The 19,501-nt window shown below is 35.3% G+C and overlaps 3 protein-coding genes across 3 annotated transcripts; 2 read left to right on the forward strand and 1 right to left on the reverse strand.

The window, feature by feature from the left end:
- Positions 1-4,036: 4,036 nt before the first annotated feature.
- Positions 4,037-5,491, forward strand: LOC107178276 (uncharacterized). The gene has a single exon (XM_015533184.2). The coding sequence runs from the start codon at positions 4,037-4,039 to the stop codon at positions 5,489-5,491; it is 1,455 nt and encodes a 484-aa protein (XP_015388670.2).
- A 4,795-nt stretch (positions 5,492-10,286) lies between these two features.
- On the reverse strand, positions 10,287-12,235 carry LOC102612104 (uncharacterized protein At2g34160). Its single transcript, XM_006487809.2, has 5 exons — positions 12,080-12,235; positions 11,519-11,567; positions 10,650-10,712; positions 10,494-10,558; positions 10,287-10,397 (listed from the first exon to the last, which is right to left on the reverse strand). Exons 1-5 carry the CDS (start codon positions 12,233-12,235, stop codon positions 10,287-10,289), a joined length of 444 nt encoding a protein of 147 aa, XP_006487872.2.
- A 3,203-nt stretch (positions 12,236-15,438) lies between these two features.
- Positions 15,439-16,371, forward strand: LOC127899402 (protein FAR1-RELATED SEQUENCE 5-like). The gene has a single exon (XM_052432775.1). The coding sequence runs from the start codon at positions 15,439-15,441 to the stop codon at positions 16,369-16,371; it is 933 nt and encodes a 310-aa protein (XP_052288735.1).
- Positions 16,372-19,501: the final 3,130 nt, after the last annotated feature.

Consider the following 19,501-nt stretch of genomic DNA (forward strand, 5'->3'; position numbering starts at 1 on the left):
TTGTCAATAATATATAATGAGCGGAGAACGAAGTCCATTCGATATTGAGTTATCGCATAGGTTTATAACTATGTATACACACATATATATAAAGAGTCGGGTTCGGGATGTATGTCTGTGTTTGGTACATGACATGATGCACAGCCTTTAAATTAGACATTTTTACGGATAAAGGTACGGTCCAACTGCGGTACCGCGCTACTGTTGCATTCAGACGTTCGATGCACATTCATTGCTGGGATCCACTAACAGGCAACAGCTGAATGCAACTGTGACCAGGGGTGACTTTAAGTATACGCGAGCAAGGCGATTGTCTCTGGCCCTATATTTTTTGAAGGCCTCATTTTTTTTTTGTATTTCTTAATTGTTCTTTAATTAATAAATATCTTTTTTTTTATTAAAAATTATGTATTGTAGAAAACCCTATTAGACATCTTTATAATTAACAGTTATACCATAACTAAGAATTATTTTTTATTTATTTATAGAAAATCAATATTTGGTAACCTTAATGTTCCATAGAGATAATAGGGAAAATTGTTTAGTCATTAATTCATGCATTATTAGTTTTTCTATAAAAAAATTTACATTTTTTACCTTTTAACTTTCCTAAGAAAAGGCCAAAAATATGACTTTTAATATTCATTTTAATTCCTTGTAGTATAAAAAATCAATAGATAAATAGATTTCTTACTCTTTTTTTTTTTAACAAAGAGAATTATAACATTCATTGATTCATTTTAAAAAGAAAAATTTTTTTTTCTTAAAATACAAAGTGCATATCTAATATTTAATAATCAATTTATCATCTCAATTTTCTGCTATTCTAAATACAAAAATATTCTATTTGACAAAATATTGTTTTAATTATTTGTTTGTTTACTTTTGTAATAATGTTAATGAAAGTAAAAAAGATATCTTCTTGCTTTTTCTTTAAGTTTGGTTTTTGAAAATTTTTAAGATCGTTTTTATTACTATTAAAATTCAAGAGTTAAAAGTCGAATAAATTTTTTAATATTTTATATTTCTTTGAGTATTGAAATGACAAAATAAAAAAGGCCCTACAAAAACTTTTTGCCTAAGGCCCCATATACTCAAAAGCCGGCCCTGATTGTGACACGGTACCACACTTCGCCCACATATTTATCCCATTTTGAAAATAAAAACATCTTAAACTTTTATGTCGTCTTTCCTTCATCCGATGATTGGAACCACAAGTGAACTAAAGCTGCCCCCATGGAATTTGTATAACAAACATTGAAGGTACAACACCATCAACCAATAACTTAGTGCATAACCGGAACTCATTTATTTGGTAAAGTCGATGCGGTCTTGAGCTTCAACTTTAAATAACAGGTTTCATACGGTCGAAGGGGTACACGGTACCCCTTCTTATTGGGAAACTACTATGCTGTGACTCTTGCTTGCAGAAGAGTCATCCATTATTTATATTTGAATGATAAACCTTACGTCAGTATTATGAAATTTTTAAAACATTGTCATTTGCTGGGAGACATCTACGGTGCAACGGTAAAATTTGTTATTAATATTGAAAAATAAAATTTTGTTAAATAATTAATTTAGTTTATTATTCATAAAAAAAATTTTACTGTTTCTACAAATTGTGTAATATGGTTGGTTAATTTATATATTGTTACAAACAGTATAAATTCTATAATATCACATATGCTTCATTAAAATTTTAAATAACAATAATCTTTTTATTTTATATTACATTGCTATTTATGTATTTCAAAGAATAAAAAACATTGTATGTATTACAATGTGTTTTAAGTTATTGCCATAATCCTGTCACAGAAAATAATAGTACAGTTACTCAATTGACATAGGAAACAAATGAAGAAAAAACCAAATTTTTGTATGAAGCCGTTCATTATTTAGTTCTTTTGAAATCATTAATGATGTGAGTGTTACAAACCAAAGAGAATAAATCCGAGGCGTTGAAACAAGTTTTCAGTTACATATAATGGGCAACTCATATATAGACAAAATGACGGGTACCATGGAGCAGGTGCAAGGTACAAGACCCGTTATGGTTTACTTGAATTGTAATGATTTCATATTAATATGGATTAAATTATTAAGCGTCGATCAATTAAATAAGGTATGAAATATTAACTTTAGTAGTCATAAATTATACATTGTCGAATATTATACAAAGCGTGGATCATGAAAACTTTGTTATTGAACGTAACATTGTCAAAGAACGATTTCAAATCGGGTCAATCCATACTGGTTCATCACAACAAACACATGTAACCTCCGCCATGGATGGATCCGTCAAAACTTATATTATACTGAAGGCCAATTTAACGGCCGCACAATCTAACGTTACCAATGCCATTTATAGCAGCCACTGTTGTTACTTACAATAATATGTTCAGAAAATGTGGGGTACATCAAGAGGCAATCGGAGAGGGTTAATATGGTCAACGTCATTTGGACGTTCACAAATGCACTTGCTAGTGTCCCCCCAGGCGGAGTACAACCCATAGGGATGCTTTATATAGGCCCTTTGAAAATAACATCTTTCGGATTGCGACCCAAAAGAAAAATGACTCCTAAACTTGAGCCCAATTTTACACACAGTGAAGTCATTTCCTTGATTATGTTGTTATTACTAATCCGAACGACAGACTGCACACGGAAAGGTCGATATGGGAGCACTACACGAAGCTTCGTTAGCGATGAATGGATGTGGCAAGTATGCAGTCAGATGATGGTGCTGACAACCAAAAGAACCAATAAATGTCAAAGTGGCGGCAACATCAACCGACTTCGCGCCACTCCCAGAGTTCAGGTGTAATTAATTGCTTTGATATCATTCAACTTTTTTACGTGATTCGGACATACGTGCCACCAACGAAATTTCCACCTTAAGTCTGCTGCCTTAAATTCATTCATTAAGTAGGAGTGCTACAAATCTTCAAATGCAGATGACATGAGGCATACCAAATAGGCGTGGAAGATAAACCATGTCGCTTCGAGCGCATAAACCAGGTAAAAAGCATAGCACAATATCTGTTTCATGTAATTTACAACTTGTGAAAATGAATGAATTTGTTTATGCTTCAACAGAATTATTTAACAATCTCACCTTAGCTTGTATTCCACCCAAATGTACAAACAATTTGCGACACCGAAGCATCTCGCCATGTCGCAATGCTTTTGGTCATGTAGTAGTTATAACATGATTCATAAATTGAATGTTAATGCATGCCATCCACGGGTGGTAATGTGCAGGAGAGTTGAGAATGACCGGCCAAATTTACGACGATCCACTAAAGTTATGGAAGACGAATGGCGAGCCGAAGTGAAGGATACAAAAAAGAAAAAGAAATTGACATTCACGGGATCTACCAACGAACGTCTATCCTCCAACTGGTCCCCTGAATATATTCGCAGTCGCAAAAGAACTCATACACGGGGGACGATATTGGATGACAAGGGTGTAGCAATCACAAGAAAAGTGTCCAAACAACTATTTCCTACCAACAACACCGAAACAGCACATGTTAGAGATGATAAACCAATGGATATATTACTAAATAAACGCTGGCCAATAGGGTGCTACTCCGATGACGAATGCGACAGGTTGGCAGACATCAATGACGACCGACACCTATTAGAAGGTTACACATCCGAAAATGAAAAGGAGACTTTCTATACATTCACAGCTAACCAACCGGACTGCCAAGATGTCGGGGACACATTCGTAATTGACCACAGTGAACATCATAAACTCATTTTCTATATTGGACAGAAATTTAAACATGTCACAGCGTTTAGACAGGCACTTCAGGTGTCCGCAATTCGTGAAGGGTTTAACTTGTGCGTTATAGAAAATCGAACTGATGTTGTTAGTTGTGAGTGTTCTCATCTGTGCTGTGACTGGCAAATAAAGGCAGCGAGAGTTGTAAATGGAAATACCTTTGTCGTAACAGATTTCTCACCCTAACACAAATGTCCCTGACGTGGCCCAATATTCCAACCTCGATCGAAATGGATTTCGACCATGTTTCTTCATCGGTGGAAACAAGAACCAACTATCAGTACAATTGCACCGACGCATGAGATTGAAGCTACCTTCGACTGTAAATGCCCAGAATGGAAGGTGCTCTGTGCAGCAAATAGAGCCAAACAACTTCTAGGGATTGATCACGAAGACGGTTATGCAATGGTAAACCAGTTCAAACAAGAAATGGAAACAATCGATAGGAACAACATCGTGCTTGTCGACACCGAAATACTGCCATCGGATGGCGGAGAGAGATTCAAGCGGATGTTTGTGTGCTATGAACGAGCCTCTTATGCCTTCAAGGTGCATTGTCGACGTCTGCTGGCCGTCGATGGATGGAAAATGAACAATCCATATAATAATGTCATGCTAGTCGCAGCTGCACTTGATGGAAATAATGGGATATTGCCTGTAGCATTCTGCGAAGTTGAAATTGAAGACCTGGATTCTTGGGTTTATTTTTTGAAGAACATTAACAATGCTTTGCGTTTAGAATCTGGTACGGGTCTATGCATACTGGCCGATGGAGATAACGATGTTGAATATGCTGTTGAAGAATACCTCGCTCATGCCACGTACAGACAATGCTGCCACCGGATCTTCACCGAAATGGTCAATAAATTCCCCAAGGCAGTTGTTCACCACTTATTCTGGGCTGCTTGCCGCAGCACGAGTGCATTAGCTTTCTTTAAATACATGGAGTTGATATGTGTTCAAAGCAAAGAATGCCATGATTGGTTAGAGAAATCAAATTGGAAAAGGTGGGCGCTTTTTTGCGTGCCTGAATGGGTAAAGTGCACTTGTATTACACTAACAATTACCGAAAAACTTCGCAATTACTGTCAGCCATATTTGGAAATGAACATTGCAAGAAAATTCGAGGCAATTGCACGGTTAACATCAGAACTATTTGAACAAAGACGAATGGTCGTATGGAACTGGAACCGGGAGAAAGTACCACCAAAAGTTCGAGATGTAATTAACGATCGTTGTATTGATGGTAAGCGGCTCAGCGTCGTTCAGGACCATGGCACACTGCTGAAAGTTACTGATAGTCTTTCCTCCTCTTATGACCTAAACATGGAAGCAATGACATGCACTTGTGGATTATGGCAAATCTCAGGTATTCCCTGTCCTCATGCTTGCATCGGAATACATTACATCAATGGAAACGTTGAAGATTATGTCGACGAGTTATTGTCTGTTCAAAATTTTCTGTCCACTTATGCGCCGGGCATGATGCAACTACCCAAAGAAAATGCTTGGAAGTGGCATTCAGGTCACAATTTGCATCCACCCATGACTGTCGCTCTTCAACCTCTCACACTTCAGCCGCCCAATGACATCACGTCAAACAAAGATTTACAACACACGCTTCATCACTACTACTCTACTACGGACAACCTACAGGTTAATGTTTTTCTTACACTAATTGTATGTTGCTTTCCATAACTCATCATCGAGACAATTACATATGCACTTTCAATTCACTTTATTTAACTGCTAACACTGGACACAGGAAACTACCTTTACCAACTCTAGTCAAGAGGATGGCATGTGTATTATGATATCCACCAGCAGCGATGATAGTATAAGTAAGCATTTAAAATCTTTCCTTATGCCCTATGATAAACGAATTTAACATTTGTATTTCTTAATTAACTATGACCCTAAATATTACAGTTTTTTGTTTTCATCCACATGTTCAGTTAAAATTTCGCTCTCTGCACATAACCCATTTGGCTTATAAACTCCTTCCACCAATTTCTCTGCATTTCTTCTAATTGTGTGTAATAACAAACTTTTAATACCAAATAGACTATTGATGTATTTGCCTGTTTTATTCCGATATGTTGTTCATTACCCACACTTTAACCTGTCTCTACCCCTAATTTTTATATCAATAATGTTTGTTTCTTTCTCTGCGGTCGCTCTTCTACATGGGATGCAAGGTTGTGACATTCTGATAAATAATTGTCATTGTCAATGGATTTTGTCGCTATCCATTAGTTACTGTTACTGCATAATCTTGGCTTAATTCTGATTTCAGTTTATCTATTTTCATTGGTTACAGTTCTAACACACCACTTTCTCTTTATCCTTTATGTTATCCACTAGTCTCGTAAGTAGTTTCCAATTTACTAATTAGTCGTAACTTTGGCAATTGCATTTCTCTGCAGGCCTCTGATGTCGCCACTTTATCGGGTACAAGACCTCAACATCAAATATTGCCCATTAGGCCTCACCCACATTGCACTATAGTATTATCTTTTTGATAGTTTCTCATCCGATACTTCTGACTCACAGTGTGCCGTTGGGGAAGACTGTTATTCTACCAATTCCGCAGTATTAATCAACTTTTGATATCCACTACCATTGATGTTTTTGAGACTACGTCTTTCGCCTGTGTGATTGTCCCATAATAGTTTGTTTCTTTTGTGGTGCCTTGGTTTGTAAAATAATGTCAAACAACGTCCCCTGATGGGAAACATCGCCATTACTCACTAATGCCCCTTATCTGTTCTTACTACTAGAACCTTTTAATTCATTGTCGTTTTTGCAATGTTTTTCCATCGTAATCTCATATGTAGTTGGCAAATGCACTGATACCCATTATTTCGCCAGTCTATATTCTCTCTCATTTATCTTACAACCACCATTAACATAAACACGTCTCTCCTATGGGTTTGACAACCATGTATCAGCTCTCTTCAGCTGTCGCAAATACTTATTACATCAGAAATTTCTGGATATGTATTACAAGATAACGTAATTTATCTGCTCTACACCTTCCACTCAACACTCGCTTTATTCTTCCGCAAATACTGCCTATGGGTTATACCAGAACAATAACATGATATCCATTTCTTGCAACAGATTATCATCCCCTCCAAATGCCAAACAGTTCACCACAAATTTGTCAATAGCCCTTACATCACCTTCCTTCTATTCCGCACACCCATCCCATTCCGCAAGCACTTTTACTGCCACTACTTCCGCCGTGTACCCCAGGATCATTTGATTGACCAACAACTCCCATGTAAGCCCAATAATGTTTTTGTTTCACTTTCAAAACAATCATAAATTTACACGGTCAAACAACATCACTATACAGGCCCAATATTAGTTCGACTCGTAGGTTCTTCATCTGCAATCTTCTGAATTGCTCTACAACTACGAGCCACAACTAATAATTCCTGCAAATATAAATCACAACTCACTATCAAATCCCCTGACAGTTCTTCCGGGAAATCTCTTTCTCTAGGCATGCTCCCTTATCTGACAGTGGTTCCATAGATTCTAGGACAAGCCAGGGACATACTGATTGATTGGAGCGAATCCTATCTGCTTCCATTCATTATCCCGTTCATCCAACCATCCGCTTAAATTTTAGCAGAAGGAATCTATCTCTTATCCCTAGGTAGACATAGCAACAGTAAAACAATATTAATATATAACTTACCATGTCAACCATATACATCCACAAACACCATGTATTCATTCTACAACTTTCCTCACACATCAAAGCCTCGAAAGTGCTTCCACGATATTACTGATCTTCATTACAGTTCTTCTTGTAACTGAATATTAACCCTGTTTGTAATTAATAAGCAGATCCACCAAACAATAAACAATTCTTACACCAATTTGTACCAACTCACAGATGCTCCATTGCATGAAGGCACACATACGAACCCTCACTAAATTAATACTCATTACCATTATTGCCATACACTCATCTCACCTACAAACACTTCTAAGCTAACCAATACTGCCGAACTTTTTCATTCACTACTTCCCTGTCATTTCAGCATTCACACAATCGATCAACTGACAAAAAATTTACATAATTCAGCATTCTTGCATTCTAACAAATTAAAATTGCTCAAATTTCATTAAAGAACTACACCAAATCAAAACATCCAAGCCCTATCCAACTACTGAACTAATGGACTACACCCGAACTTAATCAATTCCCTGCATGCACTTTGTCCCTGCATTGCATTTGCCCTGGGGCCAAATTGTGTTCGGATCAATTTCTTTCCTTTCCCCAGTCATAAATATATCACTCTCGTCTTTCCTCTGTTTCTGTACATTCAGTAACACCACAATACATAGCATTCCACCTATATAGTTCCTCCCTTTTCCAAATAACAACTCCAATATTAACCGTTCAATGAAACATTTTTTCAATTTTTTGCATCTCTAGTAACTATAAAATTGATAATTGTATAATACATCTACACACCGAACAGATTACACACACACGTCCCAAATTTTTTTTTAAATACTACGAAATTACATGCCTCATTCAAACCTCATTAAATGTTCAAACTTACAGATTTTGCCATTTTTCCCATCTCTGATGCATTCATCACATAACAAGCCACCAAATGTATATAATTACACATCTGCAACATGCACAGCCTGTCAATTTTCACTCTTTCAGATAAAAAAACTCAAACCACTGCAGATCACTGGACTATCAACATATGTTCCTATGTTTAACCTCTATATACATCTTTTAATTACTTCCAATATCATACTAATTAACATTATGGCTTACCATGTGCTTATCCCATTGCTCAAACCCCTTTGATTATTTCAAATCCAACTTTTCTTCGCCACCATTTTCCCCCTCCCAACCAAATCTTTTTTACCAATAATCCATGACGCAATATCCAATTTACACTCAATCATAAATCTATAACCTACATCACCAGACCAACCAAATACTTTTCTCAGATTTCGTCCACATTTACAAACTTCCCATAAAATGACAATATCGCTGCAACGCCTACAAACAAAACCTACTTCAGTGATCCACACTTATATGAAATAACAATAATCCTTCCACTCACACAAACCCCAATTTCATATTATTCCGTCAATCGTCAAAATAAAACAAATTACCTCGTCTTCACCCAAAAATCCTTATATCTCCTCTACACTTTACGCAATCTATATTCCACCTTTTCCCAGAACACAAATCTTCATTTTTCATTATCTTTTGTTTCATGTACGATCGATAACTGGAACCCCTTTAATCCAAATAATATTATTTCCTATTTTTTCACGGAATTTTGTTCTTTCCCTCACGTCCATTACTTAACGATTATTTTACCTTTTCCTTACCGCCTTCCCCGGTTTCACTGAACACAAATATTGGTTAATTTTAACCGTTAGATGCACTAACTTTTCATCCAACGGCTTCTCCGAATACAGACAAAAACCGTTATACGGTATCACGGTTGCACGATAGGCGACTCCCCCAAATTATTTTCGAAAACCAAAAGCATTTCCATTGCTGAGGACGGTAAAAAACACACATTTCTTAGACAAACTACTATAAAAAATTCTAATCAAACTCTGACAATAGAAAAAAATGTTTATGTAAAATGCATTCAATAATGCATTTAATAGACATCTAAAATGGATGAGAATATGAATGAGCGAATTTACGTTGTAATGCTCGTAATTTTTTTTTAATTTTAGACAACGCCATTTTTTATTAATATATAAAAACTTATGGCTTATCATAGGATGTGCTTATACAACATTAATTATTATAATGAAAAATGTTATTAAGACTCTTTACAAGTAACACCAATTGCAGCGTAGATAGACTTGAGTGATGAAGCGCTTTAGGCCATGGCACTTAAGTTTTGATAGTTGCAAGTTGCTACTAGATTTAGTAGCAATATGGAGCTGTGGAATTATCCTCAATATCTTGAGGGCAATGAAAAGACACGGTGAGGAGTTCCAACTTCTACTTATCTAGAGCTTGGGCAAGGGCTTCTTGCTCACAAACGACAGATGGAATCTCTGTATGCAAGTAATGGTCCATTTGCAAATGAGCGAAATACTAAGGAAACCAAAATATCCAAGCAAGAAAATCAGCAGAATTTCTTTCTAATTAGCCATTCAAATATAATCAGCACCGTGCAGTAAGCTGAAAGCATACAGATTTCAATGATAGACAATATGATAACAGAGACGATATGATCTCTATAGCTCTGGGAAAGGATGTAATTAGAGAGAAGCAGACAAATGCCACTACCCCATGTTGCCATATCATTTCAGAGGACTTCCTCTTTACTCTTTCGCTCCAATGTCCAATGTAGCAGAACTTATGAAAGAAAAATACCTATCAACCTCCTAGTTATCACTACTTTTGCATACTGTAAGAGAAGATTTTGAACAAAACTACAACAAGGAAACATCAACATTGCTCCCATCTTTCTGGTCAATCATTGTCTTTGGTGGCAGCCTCTGAAGCTGGAGCTGGAGCTGGAGCTGGAGCAGAAGCAGTCATCAGAGAATCGAATTTTTCGGATTTCCCCAACACTATTTCAATCTGCAAGTCATTACCCATTATAAGAAAAGTTATGAGAAATTTTTACGTCGTTAATACGTTTGCTAGCATATTGACCAACAGTATACTCAAACCTACCTTGGCCTTCTGAATAAATCGTCCTTTGTTCTCATCTTTCATGCCCACGGTAGATGTTAAGACTTCTGTTTTATGTATATCAAGAAGAGTTAACGAATTAGCCACCCTTAGATAAATTAAAGACAATGCTGAGCATTAAGCGGGGAGGATTCTTACTCTTCTCAGTAGCCAGTCCATTGTTCTTCAAAATCTCGGCAATGGTGACAACAGTAGTAATTGCTGTAAAAAGACATTAAAGTGTCAATTAATTACTTGGTTTCGAGGTGTAAACTCATGAACTAAAACTCAAACTGGCATGATAATTTTATCAAGCATTGGAAGTTTCAACTATTAATTAACAATCACAGGAATGTTTTACGTCTAAGTTTTCAGCCTAGAGAATCATCTCCTGTATTTCCTTCTTTGGTCCTGACACAAATCCCCTTTCAAATCTTTGGAATTATACAAGGGCATGGACCTAGTATCTAATGCCTTCAAAACTTTCCAGTTTATCTTAAATCCATAACTGACTGTGACTAAACTTTAAACTAAATGGTGCATGTAGAGTCAATTAAGTTGAATGAAGTGTCAATCGATCTCTAAGTCGCAACATCATCAATCACCATATTGAGAGACTGAAAGTTTAGGCAGCAAAAATATGAAGATCACTATACATTAGATATTTTGGATTCCTAGCTTCTGCTTGGCTTGTCAACTAGAGGCATACGTTAATGAATCTCTTCACAGGGCATAACTTCATCCACTTCGCGGCAACATCAAACATAACTCCTAGTTTCAGCATGTCCAAACAATAACAATAAACGCCTACAGTTATAGCCCTTTAAATTAATCCCCATCAGATCTCCAGTCCACTGTAACTATTTCAAGTACAAGGTAACTTCAGTAATGTGCTTTCTTGTTATACAGGGAACTAAATTATGCAAATAGAATTCAGATATAAATCTATTTTGTCGCTGATGCAGAGAAACTAAACACCTCGAATGTGATGTGAATAATGAAAGAAAGATGAATTTGAAGAAACATACCCATACCCAATGCAGAAAGCTCGACCTCATCGTGCTGTTGTATGTACCTCTACATCAAAAGGACAACACGAGAAAACATTGCAACAATCAGGCCATGTACAAATGATATACGATTTTCCTAAAACAAATCAAAGTTTATGCACAATGCCTCGTAGAAACAGATCAAATGAAATGAAGCAATGCAAATTCCTTTTCTTAACAACAGAATGATGGCAGTAAATCAAAATCTTTTATGATTTTAGGAGATCTACAATATCTCTTAAAGAAGAAAGGAAAAAAACTACACGTTACAAAGAAAAAAGATCAAATGTCGCACATCAACGCACAGAACACATAAAAGAAAATCAACTGGAGAACAAAAATGACTTAAACACAAACATTACTACTTATTATATAGATCCAACGACACTAAACTTTATACATCAAAATGATAGAACCCAGATCACCAATAGGTTTTGCAACACAAAATAATTCATAAAAAAACAAAAAAATAGATCAAATCATTCTACAATGAAAAGAATCATAAAGAAGAAAAACCCAGATGAGAGACGTTATATATACCTTAGCAAGATTAACATAGAAGAAGAGGGGCTTCTTGGTGTTAGAGACTTGGATTCTGTTCTTCTTGTGAGACTCAATGCTTCCAGTTGTTGTGGTTTTTGTTGTTGTTGTTGCTGCTACTGCCGCTGCTGCCGCCACTGGTGCTTCTCCTGCCATTCTTGTTCACTTTTCTTTTCAATTCTTGTTGTGTTGCGTTTGTACAGAGAGAGCAGGAAAATGGTGGGATGGAGCCTCAAGGCAAAAGGCCAAAAGGATATGTAGAGGAAATCGTTATGCAAGGTTGGTTATGTACAGAGCGCGAGTGTGGGTTCTTAGACCAATGGGGTTTTTACACGTGGCTTGTTTTCGTTGATTGTTGAAACGGTAAGAGCAAATGACGGGTCGATCTTTCGATTTTAGTCTTTCTTTTAGATGGATTGACGGTTGCGCCCCTTGAGAATTAAGATTTATTCATCCTAGTCCTCCGAGTGAGGATCTTTATTTTTTCCTTTTCTTCTCTTTTCTTTTCTTTTATTTTCAGACGTTTTGATAACACTTTCACATTTTGTAACACTCATAAAAAATTAGAATAAGATTTTGTCCTTAAATTGCAAAAACTTTAGGTTTATGTTTATGCTTTAGAATTCAAACGAGTTGACATTGGATTTGAAATTAATCATTCAATAAATAAATATTACGATTAATGTTTATGATCAAACTATAAGATTGTATTTGTATGTTTATGATCAAACTATAGGATTGTATTTGTGGATGTCAATTAATTTAGTTGGTAAAAATTTGTTGTTTGGAAATAAGAGGTCTAGAGTTCGTAGGTTATAACTAAAAAAAAAAAAAAGAGTATTATGATATTAGTCTTAAAATAGAAATGAAAAAAAGGTGCCCTTGATTTTATTTTGCACCAATTATTTTCATTTTACGAGAATATAAAATAATAAAATATATTTGGTGGCACTTTTTTTTGGTTTGCACGAAAATGAATTATATTCAATTTACACTTTTTCTTCACAAAATTATTGCTTTCAAATATTTGAGTTTGGAAAGGTTTCACATCTTATTGTAATTATTATAGAAAAAGGTGTAGTCCCTTATCAAAAGAATAATAGTTGTTTGTTTTTCTCTATTTGAACGATCGCATTTAAAAAAATATTATACGTATTTATAATTTTATAACATAATTTCAAAATAAGTTATTTTATTAAAATGATCCCACAAGCATTAGATTTTTCAAACAAATAACCAAATACTTTTATAATTTTCATTTATAGATATTAATTTTAAAATAAACTATCAAACGAGGTATCAATTTTACTAAACACTAATTATTCTTATATTATAAAATAACAATAATGTTATGTTCATTTAATTGGATACTTAGTTTTATATATTAACTAATGTGATGAATAAAGTGTCACTATTTGATTCGCTCAGTGATAGATAATTATTAACCCTCATTATTTTTAATTTAAAATTATGAAATTCTTCTAATCACGTATCAGCTAGCATATAAAACCAAGTATTTTAAAAAAGTATAGCATCACTCAAATAAAAAAATGCGCCCTCCCGTACCAAGGGTATTTTTGTCAACCAAATTTAAAATCAAACAGATTGAAATGCATGTGATACCTCTCTAGATTTAAACAACAGCACCGATATTCAGCCCACAATAAGCACCACAATAAGCACCGAACGGTGCGTTTTGTGTGCAATATAAAAGGCTACTGTTTGAACAAACACATTACACGCGCATCTCAGGCATGCATCACTCTCACTCTCATTCACATCAAATCCACTCCTCATTCAAGCTAGAAATCTGAACAGCTAATTCTCCCAAGGCATTTTTTGTTTTACTCATGGACTCTTCCTCACGGTGTGAAATCCGTCGGCTCTCTCTCACGGTATATCATTCTCTTAGTTGTGTGAGGAATTGAGTTGCATCTTGGCGACTGACTTCACTCATTGTCGATTGCGGCAATCAATTTCTGCAGGTATACATTGGATGCGAGCAACTATGGTCAGTGCCATATGAAGGACTTATTGAGAAGCTAGGCCCTTTCCTCACTCTCTTCTTAAGGCTAGATCTGCCTTATTGCATTAACAGCTTCAAGAATTGTAACGGCAACGTTGAGAACCCCGTGGAACCTACCAGAAGGTTGGCGGACTTTGAGCGTATGCTATTTCTTCGTTAGTGACAGTCTAATTGTCTTCTTCATTTATTTTATATGAAACTATAAATTATGGATAATGCAGCTTCTTCTCTTTCAGCAGCCTCTAATCGTAGGCCAGCTGAAGACCTTCATTAACTGGAATTTTTTTGTGCTAATAATTAATTTGTGACATCTTAATTGCTATTATGTTAATTTATATTGACTAGCTGTTAAAACTTGGGGTTAGGAGTTATAGAATGTTGTTTAATTGTCTAGTAATTACGGATGATTATGCAACAAAACATGATCTAGAGCATGTTCAACAGGCATAGAATTTTATAAGTTTGATTTGCAAGTCTAGCCTCAGGCAGGATGCAGCAAACATTCATGTGTATTACAAAGTTAATAGTAAGCACGAAATAAATAAATATATGCTGCAGATTCAGCTGGTATATATTAAATTTGTGTTCACAATTTCTATCATTAGTTAGTTTAGTTTTGTAAGGTTGTGCTGAATTATTTGTATTTTGTTACTTTCATTTTGTCAATGTGAATTATTTCAATTTTGTAGAAATAAAGAATATGGAAAAGGACATCGAAGTTGAAGAGTTGGAGAAAATTGAGGAGGACGATGAGCCAATAATTGGGATGTCATTCGATAGTGATGCTGATTTGTTTATTTACTTCAAAGAGTACGGTAAAAGAAAAGGGTTTCCGGTTTTGAGGAGAACTAGTAGAAAGGATAGTGATGGGATTCTTAGAAATGTGACTTTTGCTTGTGGGAGAAGTGGTGAGACAAGAAGCAAATCTGTGAATATTTTAAAGCCCCAACCTAATGCAAAAACAAGCTGCAATGCTAGATTGGGAGCTGGTTTAGGGGATGATGGAAAGTGGACAATTCGAAACTTAAATCTTGAACGCAACCATGTGCTGTTCACTCCAACCAAATCCAAGTATTTTCGGTGCAATCGTAGCCTCAATACATATGTAAAAAAAAAGCTTGATGTAAATGATCGAGCATGAATCAGATTGTGTAAAAATTATCAATCACTTGTTATTGAGGCTGGCGGTCATGAAAATGTGACATTCATAGAAAGAGATTGTAGAAATCATCTTCAGAAATAAAGAAGATTACGTCTTGGAAATGGAGATGCTGCTGCTCTTCAAAACTATTTTATGAAAGTGCAAGCAGAAGATAATATGTTTTACTTTAGTATGCAAGTAGATGATGAGGGACGATTAAAAAATATTTTTTGGGCCGAGCTAAGGAATAGGGAAGCGTACAAGGAGTTTGGAGACGTTGTTACATTTGACAACACGTATCTTACAAATAAGTATGACATGCCGTTCGCTCCATTTGTAGGAGTTAATCATCATGGGCATTCTATTTTGTTTGGGTGTGGATTGATTTCACACGAAGATATTGAGACATTCACGTGGTTATTTCGAACATGGCTATCCTGCATGTCTAATTCAGCTCCCATTGGAATTATTACAGATCAAGACAGGGTAATGAAAGTTGCAATTCAGAATGTCTTCCCCAATACTCGACATCGGTGGTGTTTATGGCATATAATGAAGAAAATTCCAGAGAAGCTAGGGGGTCATAAAGAATATCGTGACATAAGTAATGTGTTGCATTGTGCTGTTTATGATTCTCAGAGTGCTGCGAAATTTGAGGAAACTTGGCACCACATGATTGTAGAATATGATTTGGGGGATAACGAATGGTTACGAGGCTTATATGATGAGAGGCATCATTGGGTACCTTGTTATCTAAACAATACTTTTTGGGCAGGAATGTCATCTACTCAATGCAGTGAGAGCATGAATGCATTTTTTGATGGTTATGTTAACTCAAAGACTACTTTGAAGCAGTTTGTAGAGCAATACAATTGTGCGTTGAAGAATAAAGTTCAGAAGGAAGTTGAAGAAGATGTCAGGTGTCTTTCCCAACAAATGCCATGTGTAACATCTTATGCAATGGAGAGGCAAGTCCGAGATGTGTACACTATTTCAAAATTTCAAGAATTTCAGCAAGAATTGATTGGGAAAATGTATTGCGAATTTGTCAATTCTATGGGTTGTGAATATATAGTTAGAGAGGATGTCAAAGTTGGAGAAGGTAAAAAGAGAACCTTTTTTTAAGTATATTTAGAAAAAGAAAATGGTGAAATACGTTGCAGCTGCTCAAGGTTCCAGTTTAGAGGTATTCTTTGTAGGCATGTCGTTACAATCATGATCCGCAATGACATAAAAGTACTTCCAGAAAAGTATATTTTACGAAGATGGAGAAAAGATGTGTGGAGATGCCATAGTAGAGTGAAAACGAGTTATGAGCTGCATAGCTGCACAGATGAGCAAAAATGATATGAGAAAATGTGTTCTACTTTCGCGGAGGTTGCAAATATGGCTGCACATGATATTGAAAGCTCTAATCTTGTTTTCAATTGGATTGAGAATGTATGGGACGATTTATCAAAGGCAATTCCTTGCGGAGATAACGAAGTAACTATTGTTACAGGCCAAGGAAGTTGTAGTGTGGAAGTAGAAACAGTTAGAGATCCAATAGCTCGGCGTCATAAAGGTCGGCCATCTGGTCAAAGAAAAAAATCTAATAAATTTTCAAAATCTAAAATGAATTCCTCACGTTCCAATGCAAAGGTACTTTTAAAATGTATTTTCAATTTAATTAAAGTTAAATAATTTATGAGATAAATGATGTTCAAATGTACGTTTTGTGGACTTTGCAGGATGGACAAGTGAACGAGCAAGTGCCGACTGTGATCCCAACACACGAGAACAATGTTGTTACGGTAGGTTTTATGGAATTCATATGCATGCCGTTGATTTTTATTACTTAATTATAGACATTTTTCTAATATATTGTTGATCCTCTGTAGGCATTTCAAAATCCTAAAGGAAGTTGTGTTGATATGAATATGTACCCACATGGAGTTATGGACTATTGTAATGTAAGTTTTTCACAGTATATGTTATGATTTTTTTTTTATTATCGCTTCATTTAATTTATGTTTGTTTTAGGGTCTTATGAGCTTACATCATATGGTTGGGAATAATGTTTATCCAACACCTACACAAAATTCTTGCAAGGTAAGTGGTGATAAATTTAGTATTTATTCATCTTATCTACTTTATTTTCTTTTATTATAGCAAAATATTTAATGTTTCGTTTAATAGGAACCACAATTCTAGCCGCATGGACATTTTCAGCAGCTACTCTTTCAGCAAGATAGTGAATATGAAGTTGATAAGGAGTTTCGAAGTGATTTCGTAGAATAGCATTGTTATTGTTTTATTCTCATTAATATTCGGATACAAGCCCTTGGCTATGATATGTGAGATTGTGGATTTCATACATGAATTTATTTTTGTAATAGTACATTTTTCCTTGAATGACATATCAGTGGTTTTTAACTATGTGATATTGGAATATTGGTGTACACTAGTTGGTTCTATGCATGATCCTTTATTAGATTTATATGCTGCAGCTGTGTTATTATTTGGCCGCATGCTATTGGAATGGTGAAGGGATATGCTGCATGTGTTATTTTTTAATTATATGCTAGTGGAATGGTGGAGGGATATGCTGCATGTGTTATTCTTTAATTGTGTGATACTGGAATAGTGGAGGGATATATGATATTCTGTTATTTTTTAATTGTATGCTACTGGAATTGAGGGAGATGATGCAGATCTGTTATTCTTTAATTGTGTGCTACTGGAATGGTGGAGAGATATATGATATTCTGATATTTTTTAATTGTATGCTACTGGAATGGTGGAGGGATAAATGAATGTGTTTTTAATGTGCAGCAATTATCATAACTTACTGAACTCTAGTTATGGGGATCAAATGACAGAAAGATGCAAATGATAAGGCAAATTAAAATGACAGCGAGAATCATAAGCATAATCTTCTCTGCCCTTTACAGAAACAGTAACTTCCTTTGTAGATGCACATGGATGAACTCAGAAATATTAATTGCAAAGTTTATGTTACATTAGTTTTTGTTTACATCCATTGAAGCATTCATGATACAATTCGCAAAAAAAAAAAGGAAGATAATAATACATTAATTAATTACATAACTATATATAATACATATTAAAAGAGTTATCTTTATTTGTGGGATGTATGTTACAAGAACACTTGGTTGTCGTCTTCGTTGAAGTTCTTGCTCAAGCAATTGAAATTTAAAAGATAAGCATTCGATTTGATGGCCCAACTTGCGGACTTCTGCTAACAATATGTCAATTTTATTCTGATTTATAATCCAATCTTCCATCCCTCTAAAACCATTACATTCACTGCTCTTCCAATCATCATCCCATTCAAAAGCCCCACATCCTTTGCACTTCCAAAACTTACGATTCGGATTTTCTTTTGTACGTGAAGTTCGCAAGACCTTATTGTTGTTGCAGCATTTATCACAAGCTTTCAGTTGTGTTTGAATTTCGTTTGTGCTTGAAGACATAATGACTGAACAAATTCTGTTCAATATACAAAATAACCCACAATTATTGTCAAGGTCACAACACATAATGCATATAAACAGCATATACAACACAACCATGCACATTATATAAGTTTCCAGTATACAAGTTTCTTTTTAGGATTATCATCAGAACACAACCATGCACACTATAGAACACACTGCAAATATAAATTTCTCAAATAATGAAAAGTCATAGGAGCAGTTGCTATATCATTTTGGATTATGTCAAAATATAGCAACAATTTAATCTGAACTAGTATTTTAAAAACAATGCCATCTCCTAAGACTATCGAAATGCCATCTCCAGCACAAGGCTATCTCCTAAGACTATCAAAATGCCATCTCCAGCACAAGACCATCTCCTAAGGCTATCAAAATCCCATCTCCAGCACAAGGCCATCTCTTAAGACTGTCGAAAATAATTGTCTCATTTGCTCACAATATCAACTGGATTTTCAAAAATTCATAATCAACTCACGAAAATTTACCATTACCTATACAATTCGACTACAACATCAATCCAAGTGCAATTAAAACTGTCTCATTTGCTCACAATATCAACTGGATTTTCAAAAATTCATAATCAACTCACAGATATTTGGCATTACCTCTACAATTTGACTACGGCAGCTAACAACCACTGAAGCTGAGGGAGTAAAGTTGAAGCCAGCCGAGAGATGCAATCGACGATGAGAATGGAGGGGGATTCAACATCGAGAGAACAGAGACGACAGAGAAGAGAGAGAGCAGACCCACGG

The sequence above is a fragment of the Citrus sinensis genome, chromosome 8 (assembly GCF_022201045.2).
Source record: "Citrus sinensis cultivar Valencia sweet orange chromosome 8, DVS_A1.0, whole genome shotgun sequence".
In the NCBI taxonomy this organism is placed as follows: domain Eukaryota; kingdom Viridiplantae; phylum Streptophyta; class Magnoliopsida; order Sapindales; family Rutaceae; genus Citrus; species Citrus sinensis.